Genomic DNA, 13,494 nt, shown 5'->3' with positions numbered 1-13,494 from the left:
ATTCGCAGTTATACATAATAGTTGACCCAAGTGGCAAATCAGTATCTAAGACCATTACCAATCAAGTATTTCCTCATGTACTTATCTATATTTTAGCAGCAGAGCAACAGCGTGTTTTCAAGCCTGAAGAAAAATGCTGCCCCCTTTTGCAAATGGAAATTCAAAATGGTGGTATACTAAAGAGAGGCTTAACCTTTGGGAAATTAAAGCAGCATCCAACCCTGAGGCCACCCAGATCCAAAAATATACTGCAGACGAAAGTTAAGAAAGATGACATGGACTTTATCCACAAATGCACCAGGCTCTAACCTTGTGCCAAAATTTTTATACCAGGTTTTAGATATTTTCGCTTGCAGTCAAACTATTAAACTAAACTGTTTCATTAGATAAAGCAAAAAGACCAAACACAGAACTTTAGAATACCACTTTGTGTAGCAATGATATTCAAATTCATGTCTTCACATCTTTTCAAGACATTTATGTACTCTGAGGGGCCCAAACAATATCACTTCAATTTCAGTTTTAGGAATAAATACTTGAGTATTTAAGGACACAAAAAGGAATTATTTAGCTGCACAGAAATGTCCTCAGAAATTGTATGGGATATGCTGGTTTTGGTATTTGTTTGAACCCCCAAGTCAGAAATAAGAAACAATACCGAGTTTAACAATAATGGTTTCTCAGTGGTTTTTGATAACATTTTCAAAAACCATTAGGCAAAAAAGTATTTAAAAACAAAAGCTAAGTGATACAATGTGAAAATGGCAAAAAATACACTCCAAACATTTTTATTGCAAGAAACAAAAAGCACACAACAACCTATACAAACATACATATTACTAGCTATAGACAGACAGATGTAGAACATGGCACCATGTTCGATAGTGCAAACCTCAAACCTACATGATCTAAAAATGATCATACAGTATCTGTACAACACAAAGTCATACAGGAAATATTCTAGCATATTCAATATGAAATACAATGCATTACTAGGCACAAATACCAAAATTCACATTAGAACTGTGCAAATGATGGCATTACTCAGTTTTTACTATGCTGAATCAAATACATTGTATTTACAACATATACTATGTTTTGCTGGAAAATATATTAAGTTAATACTTGGAAAATTAATGCAAGGCTACATTGTTTATAATTAAGTGCAGTGTGTAGAAAAAAGTGTGAGATTGTGTTTTTACATACTGCTTTTGATGTTCCACTCACTGGTTCAGTTCGACTTCTAAAAGAAGAAATAAAGGTGATCAGAATTTAATAGAAAGCACTTGTATCCAACAAATAGCAGTGAAAACAGGTTATAAAACCTGAGCATCGAAACATTATGTTCTGGTAGTCTAATGAACGTAGAAATTTATTCACATACATAAACTGTTCTCCCTCGGTACATTCAGTGCAACTAAAAACAATCTCATTTCTACTTCGTTAAATATTATTTTAAGATTTACAGATATAGAACACAACAGTGCAAGCACAAGTCCTCAGGTATTTTGTCTCTGCTGTATCAGGAGCGAAAATATGTAGTCTGTACTACAGTTTTGTGTTCTTAATCAATGTTCTAAGCATGAAGCTAGCTTTAGCCAATCTGTATATCGTTAGCATTACAATTAGGTACCAGATACAATACTTTAATTTCTAAGAAGGAACAGTGATAGTCTAGACACTCTGAAGTACAAGTTTATTCAAGTGGGAAAACAAAACAAAACAAAAAAACAGTCATCTGATAAAGGAAGGAATAAAATAAAAATGACAGCAGCATAGTCTTTAGAGCTGTGTTTCTTTGTGGAAGCCCAAGCACTGTGTTCAGATATCTACTATATTTAGCCATGAAAGTGTCAAAATATTAAACGTGTTACATATGCTACATTGACTAAAAATAGTAGTAGAAATGTCACCTGAAAGCAGTTTCTAGGATTTTGTGCGATTTAGGAGTCCTGTGACAAAAAAAAAGGTCTTAATTGCCATAATTTGCTTTAAAATAATCTTGAAAATGCTACAATATTTTAGGAACTATTTCTTTAGTACATTTGAAAACTTGCCGAGATTCCACATACTGATTGATCTGTATCTGCATGCTACTTATGAATCAGGCATGCAACCACTACTATAGTTAACAAACAATTCATACATCATCCGAAGTGTCCCATGAGCAGAGGCAATTAAAGGCTGCTGTGGAATTTATGTACAAATTGAAAGGCTCGTGTTTCCTGCCGCTGCTAGAAAACCACTAGGCTCACAGTTAGAGCCACATACTCCCTGAAGATGAGGAAGTATAAGGAAATACTTTAGATTACCACACAATGGCTTCTTCATATGTTTACCTTGAGGAACATACTACAAGAGGAGTTAACACATTTTTGGAGGCCTCTCCACCATTGCAGCATACACTCATAATTCCTAAATGTTAACTACCCCATCACTTGTTTCTGTAGTATTTCCAGCTAGGGACAAAGCTCATCTGCCTGGTTAATTTTCAACATTAGAACAGCCGTGGAATTCTTTATCCCCACATACAGGTATTTAATTGATCTTTGATGCTAGCAGCATCTATCCTCTAATTTTACAACCGCATTACAATACCAGGAGAGGGTGCCATCCAACCAGAGATGGAGGATGCACTGACAAGACAGCACTAAGCATACGTACCTAAATTATGCCCTAAGACAAGGCAATGCTTATAAGCACAAAAATGTGGGGTCTAGAATTGCTAGGTAGAGCCTGAAAGCACTACAGCTACTTACAGCAGCAATGTGCTTAAGTTCATGTGCAGAGCCACACAAATTCAACTTTTTTGCATGCAAATGCTTCATGGGTACCAGGATGCTGCTGGACTGTTTGTTAGAGACATACTGTAACTCATCAGTACACCTTACTTACTGAGAACCAACATTACAAAGGCATAGCAAAACCACAAACCAATAACATTTACCAGTTGTGGTGGAGGGGCATATCTTTAAGGAGGTTGGAAAAGACAGCCATTCAAACAATACTAATGTGGCTGATGCAGAACTGGATTGTACGAATAAATGAACGACAGCACTAATCCTGTAGTCAGGAATGCGTTTGAACGCCTAATTTTAATCAATACATGTGCTTCTCTGTTCTTCACAAATGCTAGGAATACAGATGAAAACCTGGAGCACAGATACCAGCTTAGGGTGAAACAGAAAGATAACTAGTAACGGTAGCATGCTGAACTGCTTACTGAGTTTCAAGTAAGGAAAGCTTTAGCTATGCCTTCACAGTACAGACACAAAAGGCAATAAACTTAAGGACATTGTTCTTTTTTTTTTCCCCTTGCCTTAAACAACCATTGTCTTTAGGAAGCTAACAAAAATCACTTATGTATGAGACTTCTTGTTTGCGTGGCTCACCAAATGGCAACCCTTGCTCCTTCCTCTACTGCTAGTATGCAAAAATAGCAGGTTTGGGCCATAAGAATACCTGCCACATCCCAAAAACAAAAATGCAAGAAAGTCACATGCTGAGAAGCAGACTCTACTGAGATGGGAACAAATTATAAATTTACAGCACCATGCATATTTGTGTCAACTGTAAAATAAAGAAGAGCAATATATATAATAAGGGATCTCCTCTTGTAGAGGAAACGGGATGTAAACCCATTCAAATCTCAGGTCTCAGAAAATGACCTTCCCCACTAAAAAGCCAATAGAACAGATTTTAAAAGTTACCACTGCTGGAGTTCAAACCCAATGCCCTAGTAGGTCTGAAAATATTAGCCTATTTTGGGACAGATATATGAAAATCTACTCCATTACAACAAAAACTAACGGCACCTTTTACAAGAAATATACAATCTGAATGCCTCTCACGAACTAAGATCAATCAAAAAATAAGTTAAGAAAACCCTCACAAAGGATGCAATGCTTTATGGATACTTACATAACGTATGTTTTGCTGGTAGCTTTAACTCCTCCAATAGGGATTCTTCTAACAATTACTGACGAGTTCTTAGGAATCAGGGCATTATCGTCTGTGTATTCTAAAAAAAAAAAACACACCACAAACACAGAAAAAGATTAGCAATAAGAATGCATATTAATATGTAATTAGACAGCACTTCTGAGCACCCTTTTACAGATATAAAAGTGGAATTTTACACGTAACAATGTACTTTCATTGTCTCGAAGTAAGAGTCTGCTTCTAAAAATGTCTTTACATTCATAATCAAATATAAGCAGCAAGATCATGGGTTTCGTGTTTTTTTTTTTTTTTTTTAACTAGTCTGAATGCCAACAGCAAAATGGTCTCAAAGGTCTCTTAAGGGGAGTCCCTGCTACTGCGTGAGGTTCTTTCCTGTTCTTGATTAAATTGCTTTTACTTCTATTAGGCTATAACACCAGCAGAGTTCTGGAGAAAAAGAAACCACAGCACAGTCATAAACCAAATTCTTAAGCCCAATTAGCTTGCCCTGTAACGGCACAGGGACTTAACTAAAGCTTGAAAACTTTCAGCCATTGCTTTCATAGTTGATAACTAAACCCAATTCACTTCTGCTGCTAGTGGTTGAGACAGAACACAGGAGAAGAGAACCTGCCGAATCTGTCCATTTCTTGGAGCTTAATTAATCAACAGCCACCAGGCTTTTCAGCTACTCAGGGCTTTAAATTTAAGTGGAAACTAAACTGGCATTGCTAGAAACTTTCTCACAGTCTTTGTGGTTTTTTTTTCCGCTTGCTTTCACAAACAGGCTAGAATTGGCTCAAATGAAAGTAGTACGTCTCCTCTTAAGCTAATTACCTGGCTAGAATTAACTACAAAGGGGTGAAATCTTTCCAGTCACTTTTTGCAGAGCAAAATAACTCAAAATTACTTACAAAGGCAGATTTCAAAAAGCTTTTAGAAAAAAGCGTGCCTGAAGCTATCCATGCTTTACCTTGGTTCACATCATACTGCTCTTTTGAAAAGGAGAAAACCTTTTGACCTTTTACATAGGATGGCCCCCCAACTACCCGAGACACCGAGTAAGCATGAAATACGCAGATCTATTAGAATGGCTTTTCTATTGTACTTACACAAGTCAGATATGCCCCTTCTGAAGCACTATCAGCAGCCAATCCCTATAACCTCCCTACAGTTTTAAATACTAAAAGCCCTTACCTTTGCAGACCGAATCAGAACCTTGGTGTGAAAACCAAAGACACCATGTATCTAGTCACGCACTGTCAGGGTGGTTTTCCCAGTGATCAAACACAAAATAAGAATATTTCATAATTTATGCTCCATTTTTCAGAATGTTTTTCCTAGAGACAAGTCTCCTTTAGACTGAAACACACCTACCAGAGAATCATTTCAACACTGAAATCAAAATGTTACTTCTATTTCCAGATGACAAAATGCTTCTACAGAAAACTGAGAAATCTTTTAGCTGAAACTAGTTCCTGATCTTCCCCAAGGGAACCAAAGAGCAGACTTCCTCTGAACTTCACAGCAGTTTAGAACTGTGTGAGAAAACAGTTCCTAATAAAATCCATGCAAACAGGAGCTTTTATAGAAGTCATATATCCTGAAACAACTGCTAGAGCTCTTTTCAAAAGGAAAATCTAACCATTACAAAGCTAGCAGTCAAGAAAGGCCTGAAATAGGACTTTTTGGAGACGTTCAAGGAATACTGAGACCTAGATAAGCAACTGAGAGATCCGGTGAGCTGCAGTTCCCAAAGTAGCTGTTTCTACCCGCTGAATGACGTCACGTACTGCATTGTTGCTGGTCTAGAAAACAAGCCACTGGATGGAGACGTCAGAGCTCTAGGATAAGCAACAGCGGCTCCACAAGAACATCAGAGTTTGCTATGCCTGTGCCACATGCAGAATTTGGAAGTCCTGCAGAAGGTTACAACTGGCACCTCTCCCACACTGTAAACATGAGAACAGCTGACTAGCCCAGCTGCATCTGCCTGGACACCAGCTGAAAGAAACAGGAAAGACACTGTTTTGTTTGTGCATGACACATCTTAGACAAGGAATATTATGAGGAGCTGTTTTTGAAGTTTTTATCCACCATTCTCAAGCTCACAAGTAAAAAACGGTACAATTTTTGCACTTTCATACCAGATTATAACAGCCATAACTATTCCAAAAAGACACATTTTTCCTTTGAGAACTTATGCTTTTATTAGAAAACTTGTGCATTTTTTAAAATGTCTGTTCTTCCTTAACAGTGGAAATATGCTTCGTTTCTGTTCCCACTATAAGTCTGCTCTGTCTGTAAACTATTGTCTCCTATAGCCAAGGGATTTATCCACAAATTAAAAAAGCTTGCAGACAGGCCAAATAAGCATAAAACATCTATAGTACAGATGAAGAAGTCCTCTTTTAGTATTTGTGAAAATCTATTGACCCTTAGAAGAGATGCATTAACATTATCCTTGTGAATAAGCTATCCTCGTGCGCATACATAAATTTCCTTGCTTTCAGTCTGTATGTTAAGTGTGCATTGAGGAAAGCTCCAGCCACCCAGGAACAAAATGATGTAAGAATGAATTTACTTTAAATGTTCATCTGTGCTTTTATTACATATTTAAACTGATCAACTGAAGAGTGATAATTGCTCACGAAGGAAAGACTTTATTTGTATAGGACACTTATTGGTATTTAGTAATTAAAATTATCCAATTTGCTTGTGACAGAGAATTTGTGGAAGACTGATCACATACAGGAGAGTGAGTAGCTGAGTTACTTCTGTGAGAGGACCCCATTCCAGTTGGCTTTAGTACCTTTATTTTTCCTTTGTCTTAACTATTTGAATGCGTTTTGGTGATGAAATTTTAATAAAAGTGAAGTAAAACAATGCAAAGTAAAAACTTAATTTCTTTTAAAATCAGACGAGGGCTAAAGCTGAAGAGCTATTCTCAAAGTCTCTGGAAACTTGTTCGCCTAATTTGAATTTAACAGACGCCAGCTTAGTCTAACAGCTCTAAGACTAAACCGGCATCTCCCAGCAGAAGCTTGTTCCCCATGGGCAGCAATACCCCCTAGCAGGGACTTGGCAACTCCCAGGATCTGCAAGATAGCGTCGCTCTGCAGACCCTGCCCCTGCACGTGACGGGACATCTGCAAAACGAGCGGTGAGATCACCCTCAACAAGGCCACTTTTCACACTTGTCCAAGCAGAGCTCGAGCAGAAGCGTTCGGCAAAGCAGGAGGTGACCGTTCTGTTGATTGCTATTCCCTTACGGTACAAAACTTGTTCTACTGACGGTGCCAGCCAGTAACTGGCTACTGGGCTTTCGTCAGCCTGACCTGTGATCAAAAATATGGATTCGATTAGTACAGAAAGCTTGCAAAAACAAAGGAAAAAATGGATGTTACATTAAGCAGAAGAGGCGTAACAGTGTAAAAACTGCTGTATCTTTTGTAAGAAAATAGCATACTTGAAAGAGACAAGAGAAAGAAAAGTTTCAAGGAATGGAGGCAAACAAGTTAAAAAAAAATAACTAATTTGCTGCCTCATACCTATGTAGAAATCTCAATTCAAAACCTGCACATCTGCGACCTTCCTGCAAAAATAGTATAAAATTCTGAAAATCTGATGGTTTTACTAATTTGCATCAAATGTATACTATGAACGAGTTACTCTAAAAAGTTCGTTCTGGATTTTATGGCCTGTTTTAATCCACCATGTTGAGTCTGGCAGGACTGCAGAAAGCATCTTTTGAGCACTACGTAGAGAAATATTTTCACCTGGATAAAGTACATATGCTCTTCAAAAACATCATTAGAAAGCGACCCTATAGGTGAAACCACCTTTGCTAGGCATCTAAGCTCTGCTTAATAGTGAGACAATATACTATCGGTGGAAAGATTTGAAGAGTAAAAGATGACAACCACCAGCAACATTCAAGATCGTCTCTACCAGAAAACAGTGCAACTCCCAAGAATGCCTTTTCTCCCTAGCACTTAAAATATGTTCCCTCATCTCATTTTTTAACTCTGTTCTTATCAACGCTCATTTGCACACTTTGCAGCAAGCAAAATGAGCTCTGCAGCTGGCACTGAAAGCACTGCCTCAGAACACCCTTACTGACGGAGCAGACTACTATTTCTAGGTGTTTAGCTTCCACCAACATAGGTATCCACGATCTCAGCTACCACTGGCACACCATCGTTTCCTGAATTAGCTAGTTCAGTTGCCCAAACGGCTCACAGATCTTTCGTTTCTGTCATTATGGTCTTGAAAGGAAAAGCTGACAAAAATCTAACAAACTTTGAGTCATTAATCTGACCACACTGACTGTCTGAAGCCTTAATGCCTTAGTGGCACCACGTGCCACTTCAGCCTGTGACTGGTGGAAGCGGAAGCAATGCCAGAGACAAGGTGAAGATCGACCAAACTGAGCCTGCCTTAAGCGCTTGGCAAAGGGACAATAATCTAGCTGACTCCACACTCCCAAGGAGGATGGATCCCAAACCTGCTGGTGACAGAGCTCAAGCAGCTGACCCCCAGACTGGCGCTGCACCCGAGCTCCACAACAGCTTTTGAACAGGTACACGACTTACACTCAGCTTCACCAGGGAAACCGGGAACTCCACATCTTTTCTGAAGGCTCTGCATAATAACACTGCGTGGCAGCCCAAGAATTAATTGCACTGAGGTGTAACCAAAGCAATCCCTGATACTAGCACTGCAATATAAACTTGTACAGTGAAGGACGAGGTTTAAAAATTGCTTAAATGTCTTATCTAATGTGCTAAGTTTGCATATTGTTGACCTTTCAGTAGACACCTCAGCAGCGAGACCAAGTGATTTTGGAGTTAGCATGAGTTTTTAAGACATCACATTGCACATTACTAAAGCTGTCAAGTGCAGGCTGCAACAATGAACTCATGCAAGTCCCCAGTTCAAGAGAGTCTTTTAAAAACCCTATTCTTCCTTAAAACTATTCATCTCACCACGACCAGTTCCGAGTTAATCATTTTTTAAATTTATTCTGCCAGTTAAGAATGCTTTCCTTATACCTTCCCCAAGTGTTTTTGAGTCAGAATGCTTTGGGCAGAAAAAGACTATTCAAGAAACAAGAGTTCTAAAGTTTGCAGTTTTTCCACAAAAAATGCGGATGTTGTTAGAATATCTATTGTGAAAGACGGCAATCAAATTCAGATCAAATGAAGAGGAGTCACGTTTAAATACTCATTCTTGAGAACATGCCTTTTTTTTTTTTTTGAAATGGGTCCCCACCATCCTTTTTGCCTTCCCAGCCTCTGAAAGAGTTCATCAGGTCACATTTTTTCCACTGATATTTAAGTTCCTATTTACTTTCAGCTTAAACTAGCATTCCTTTGATTACTAGAATTCCCTTATGAGAAGTGACAGTTACTGCATTTTGCAAGGTCAGAGTATTCTGAAACACCTGAACAAGTAGACCATTTGTAAGTTACACTTTGTTCTCTCCAATATAATTTTAACATCTCAGAACTCCTACACAGACAGAAGTTGTAAGAAACCAGTGCTTTACACCCATATTTAAGAATTCCAGACATGTCATTTAGGCAGAAGTCCTAATTTAATTTTTCCTTTATCTTTGAACGTGTTTAAATATCTACATCCAATTAGTAAGAAATGAAATTTCCAACTTCCTTTTTCTTTTTTTTTTTTTAAGTGGAAATCACCCTTACAAGAACTTCAGTAAGTATCTGTGCTGCTAATACACCAAGTTTAGAATTTATTTAAAAAAAAAATAAATCACAACGGTCTAAGAGCAACACAAGGTACCTAGAAGAGGATCTTACTGCCTTGAAATGAGTGAAGCTCTTTAAGAGATAGGCTTTAACTCCATCTTTAGGCAACACTGCACTTAACATTGTAACATACTGAGGCAGATACTTTTTCTTCCCCGGATTCTGGCATGCATGAGAACAAGGCTTTGAAAACAAACTTTTTTAACAGGCTTCACCCCCCACCCCCCCAGTAGTAATTGGGCTCCATCACAGTGTTACCATCCAGCTTTCTGGTTTTAAGGCTGTTTATTACAACTCTTACAACTGTGACTTCAGACAGCTGGCCAATCAGCCCGCTAGTATTTGTGAAACTTACAACACATTAGCGACTGCGGACAAAGTTTAGAGACCCTCCTGTAGCAAAGCCCTTAAAACAAATTAAACATTTTTCAAAAGGTTCTGACAATTTTATTCAATGCTACTATAAAAAAAATAAAATCAACACTTCTGAAATGTATCTACCTACGTGTCACACAATACAACAAAATCCATCAACAGCCCCTGAACATTGTGCTGTTAAGTCCCTTTACAGACAGACATCCTCCCGAAAATATATATTTTTTAATATTTGTAGACAATCAGCAAGCTTTAAGTCCAATCATTTTAAAGGCTAGGGTTGAAGTTACAGTTACTGCAGTGTACATACATATTACCCAATTTGAATTTTACTGTGAAACAGGAGAAGGAAAAAAACTAGTACACATTTTAAAGAAAAGATTGCTGTAAAAGTGTCACAGAACCACAAGGCGAACAGGAAAAAAAAGAGTTTACTGTATGAGAAATGAAAACACTTCAGAATTCTTTTTATTTCTGAAAAGCAACATCCCAAAGTCTTTAATCGCATCCAAACTTATCAAGATGGCAGATCATCACTATAAACTAAAGTATCATACTAGGCAATATAAAAGCTTTATCATCACTGACAATTGAGCACCATATTAGAATTTATGACATTTCCAAGAATTTCTTATTATGCTCTCTGTAAGTGCTGTGCCATCACCCTTCACCAGCATCCTAACATGGTTAGTATGTGGAACCAGGAAAAAAGAAGTTACAAGTGAATGATGACACCATGCTCAATAGCACTTGAATGACAATGTCTTCAGTGAAAAAACAGGTTGCGTTAACAGGAAATTCCAAAGTATAGTTTACATACAGAGAACGCTTGTGGTTGAAGTGGTTTTAAAGGGTCTGTGAAGCTGCTGGTCACAGATACACTCTTAACAGAAGACACTGGGAGCGAGCCGTTTCCACAACAGCCACAAAGCCGATTTTCCAATATGGTGGAGTATATGGAAGTCACCAAACCCACTTTTTTTTCTTCAAATACGTTACCCATCTGTCCTATTCCTATCGCTTTCGGCTTTCTCCATCAATTTTCAAATAAATCTGGCAAATTTGCCACGAGCAGCTGCCCTCCCGCGTTCCCTTATCGTTTGAGCTGGAAGAGTTCGAAGGACCCCAAGCCCCCAAAACTTGTTTGGGCGCTACGCGGGCGCCCCAGCCGCGCGTCCCCCCGCGCCTCGCCCAGCACGGAGCCCTCAGGGCTGCGGCCTCCATCCAGGCCGCGGCTGCCGAGCTGGGCCCCGCCGCGCTCCGCTCGCCCCCCGGCCCCCGCCCGGCGCCGCGAGGAGCCAGCCGGGCCCCGGGCCGAGCCCCGTGCCGGGCCGCGCCGAGCCGCGGCGCCCCACGCACCTTCTTTGGTCTGGGCGTTGGTGATCTGCAGGTCGCAGTCGGCCGCCTTCAGCTTCTCGCGGGCCATGATCTGGCGCTTGAGGTCGCACAGGGAGATGTGGAGGCCGTCGAAGGTGACCGTGTCATAGTTGAGCTTGGACGAGAACTTGTAGTGCACGCACGACATGGCTGGGGCCGGGCGGCGCCCGCTGCGGGACGGCGGCGGCACGGCCTCGGCGCCGGGTGCGGCCCCGCGGCCAGGCGGGGCAGGGCAGCGCAGCGCCGGGCAGCGCGGGCCGGCTGCGGCCGGCGGAGGCTGGGCTCGGGCGGCGCTCAGGGGCCGCGCCGCTCCGCCATGGGCAGGCCGCGCGGCCTGGGCCGGGCTGGGCGGGCGGAGGCCTCAGCGCTCCATGGCGGCGGCTGCGCCGCCAGGCCCCGGCCCCCGCCCCCGCCCCGCGACGACTCCGGCCCTCGCGATCGAGCTGGGCCGCGACGGCGGCGGCGCGCCCCCGACTCCTCCCGGCCGCTCGGCTCAGCCCGGTCCCGCTCCGCTCCGCTCCCGGCCCCTCGCGGCGGCGCCCCCCGGCCCGGCCCGGTCGCTATGGCGGCTGCGGCGCCCCCGCCTCGGCGCTCCTCCGAGGGGTTTCCCGGCCGCCAACCGCACGGGCCGCCGCGGGCGCCGCACTGCGCGTGCGCAACGGCACGCCGCGCCCACCCCACGTGACGCAGCGCAGTATGACAAAGCGGCCGCGCGGCACGCGTCACGTGGGCGTCGCCGCCACGCCCTCCCCGAAGGGCTGCGCGCGCCCCCCAGCGGAGCGGCCGTTGGCGGCCGGGGGGCGATGGCGTCAGGTCCCGTGTCACCTCACGGAGCCACCTCGCGGTGTCAGCTCCCGTGTCACCTCCCGTGTCACCTCACGGAGCCACCCCCCCGGTGTCACCTCACAGAGCCCCCCCCCGTGCCACCTCACTCCAGCCCCCAAAGCGCCGTGTCCCTCGCGCCCCCCGCCCGCCTTTTTCCTTTCCCTGGTATTTGCCTGCTAATAAATTACATCAAGCTACACAATTGATATTAATCCCCTTCCTGTGGATGTCGTATTTTTATTAACGTCATGATTAAACCCCTGTTTGTTTATAGTTCTGTGCTGCTCAATAGCCAACCCATTTATCACTAAACAGCGACAAACTTTCAGAGCGCAATCCTTCACTGTACAAGCGTTTGTTCCTAATCCTCTGGACCCAAGTCTGCGCAGATAAACTTTATACCTGATACTTTAAACCTGATACTTCAGAGTATCAGGCGGAGCAGTGCCATCTGAAACAAACCAACCTAAAAACAGGTACATTTCTGAAGTAAAAATAGGGAAGACTAACAGGCTTGGGAAAGGCAAACAAACATTTCTCATCTAAATTGCTAGGCTAGGAATCTTTTGGTATCTAAACCCTACAGATTACTTTTGGGGGTTTCGTGCACTCCAGGGAAAAAGGACCTGCGTGTGCGAGGGGACTGGGCTGTGAAGTATGTGGGGTCTGCAGCCTACACAGGCTGTGCATAAAACAGTCAGTCTCCACTCGATTGTTTGAGGTTTTAATAATTCCATGAAAGAATGTCAGCACATCCATACTACTGGTTTTTTAAACTAGCTTCCACATAAGCACCAGACCTGTGTACCCTGGCTCACCTCTCATACAAATACATCGAGAACCAGCTGTAGGCATAGTCGCACTCAGGTTGAATCCGACAGCACACATGACACTGCGTTCATTCTGCCCTTTGGGTTTTTGCTGCCCGCTGAAGGCAGATGGTGCCTGGCCTGGGTAAGGTCTGCTGGGCCAAACGCACCTCTTCCACAAGCTCTGGAACAAATTTGAATCAGCAGAGTGTGCGCCAGGTCGGCGCGTTGCACCACGTAGTCCCAGCCCTTCTCAGCTGCTGTGAGGTGTCCCAAAAGGAACGCAATGCCTGACGAAGCCCTGCCGTAGGGCCCGCTCACGCAGCAGGAGGTGATGTGTCCCCACAGCCGATGGCTCTGCGCCTCCGGCTACACCCGGCAGCGGCTCCCAG

The 13,494-nt window shown here is 42.6% G+C and overlaps 1 protein-coding gene across 4 annotated transcripts in view; it reads right to left on the bottom strand.

Annotated features, from left to right (window-relative positions):
* RBBP6 (RB binding protein 6, ubiquitin ligase) overlaps positions 1-12,106 on the bottom strand; it is a 31,868-nt gene extending 19,762 nt beyond the window's left edge. For 2 of the 4 annotated variants that reach the window (XM_080556203.1, XM_080556205.1), the window contains exons 1-4: positions 11,451-12,106; positions 3,922-4,021; positions 1,914-1,952; positions 1,207-1,243 (exon numbers count right to left, since the gene is read on the bottom strand). In XM_080556203.1, the coding sequence (XP_080412329.1) occupies positions 1,207-1,243; positions 1,914-1,952; positions 3,922-4,021; positions 11,451-11,616 (342 nt within the window). In that variant the 5' untranslated portion in view covers positions 11,617-12,106. The remainder of the gene's footprint in view (positions 1-1,206; positions 1,244-1,913; positions 1,953-3,921; positions 4,022-11,450) is intronic. The other 2 variants (XM_080556204.1, XM_080556206.1) reach the window with 1 other exon arrangement.
* Positions 12,107-13,494: the final 1,388 nt, after the last annotated feature.

This window comes from Anser brachyrhynchus (assembly GCF_964034855.1).
Source record: "Anser brachyrhynchus genome assembly, chromosome: 15".
NCBI classification, from domain to species: Eukaryota; Metazoa; Chordata; class Aves; order Anseriformes; family Anatidae; genus Anser; species Anser brachyrhynchus.
The sequence above is the reverse complement of the archived record's forward strand: the minus strand, read 5'-3'. Positions and strand labels throughout refer to the sequence as shown.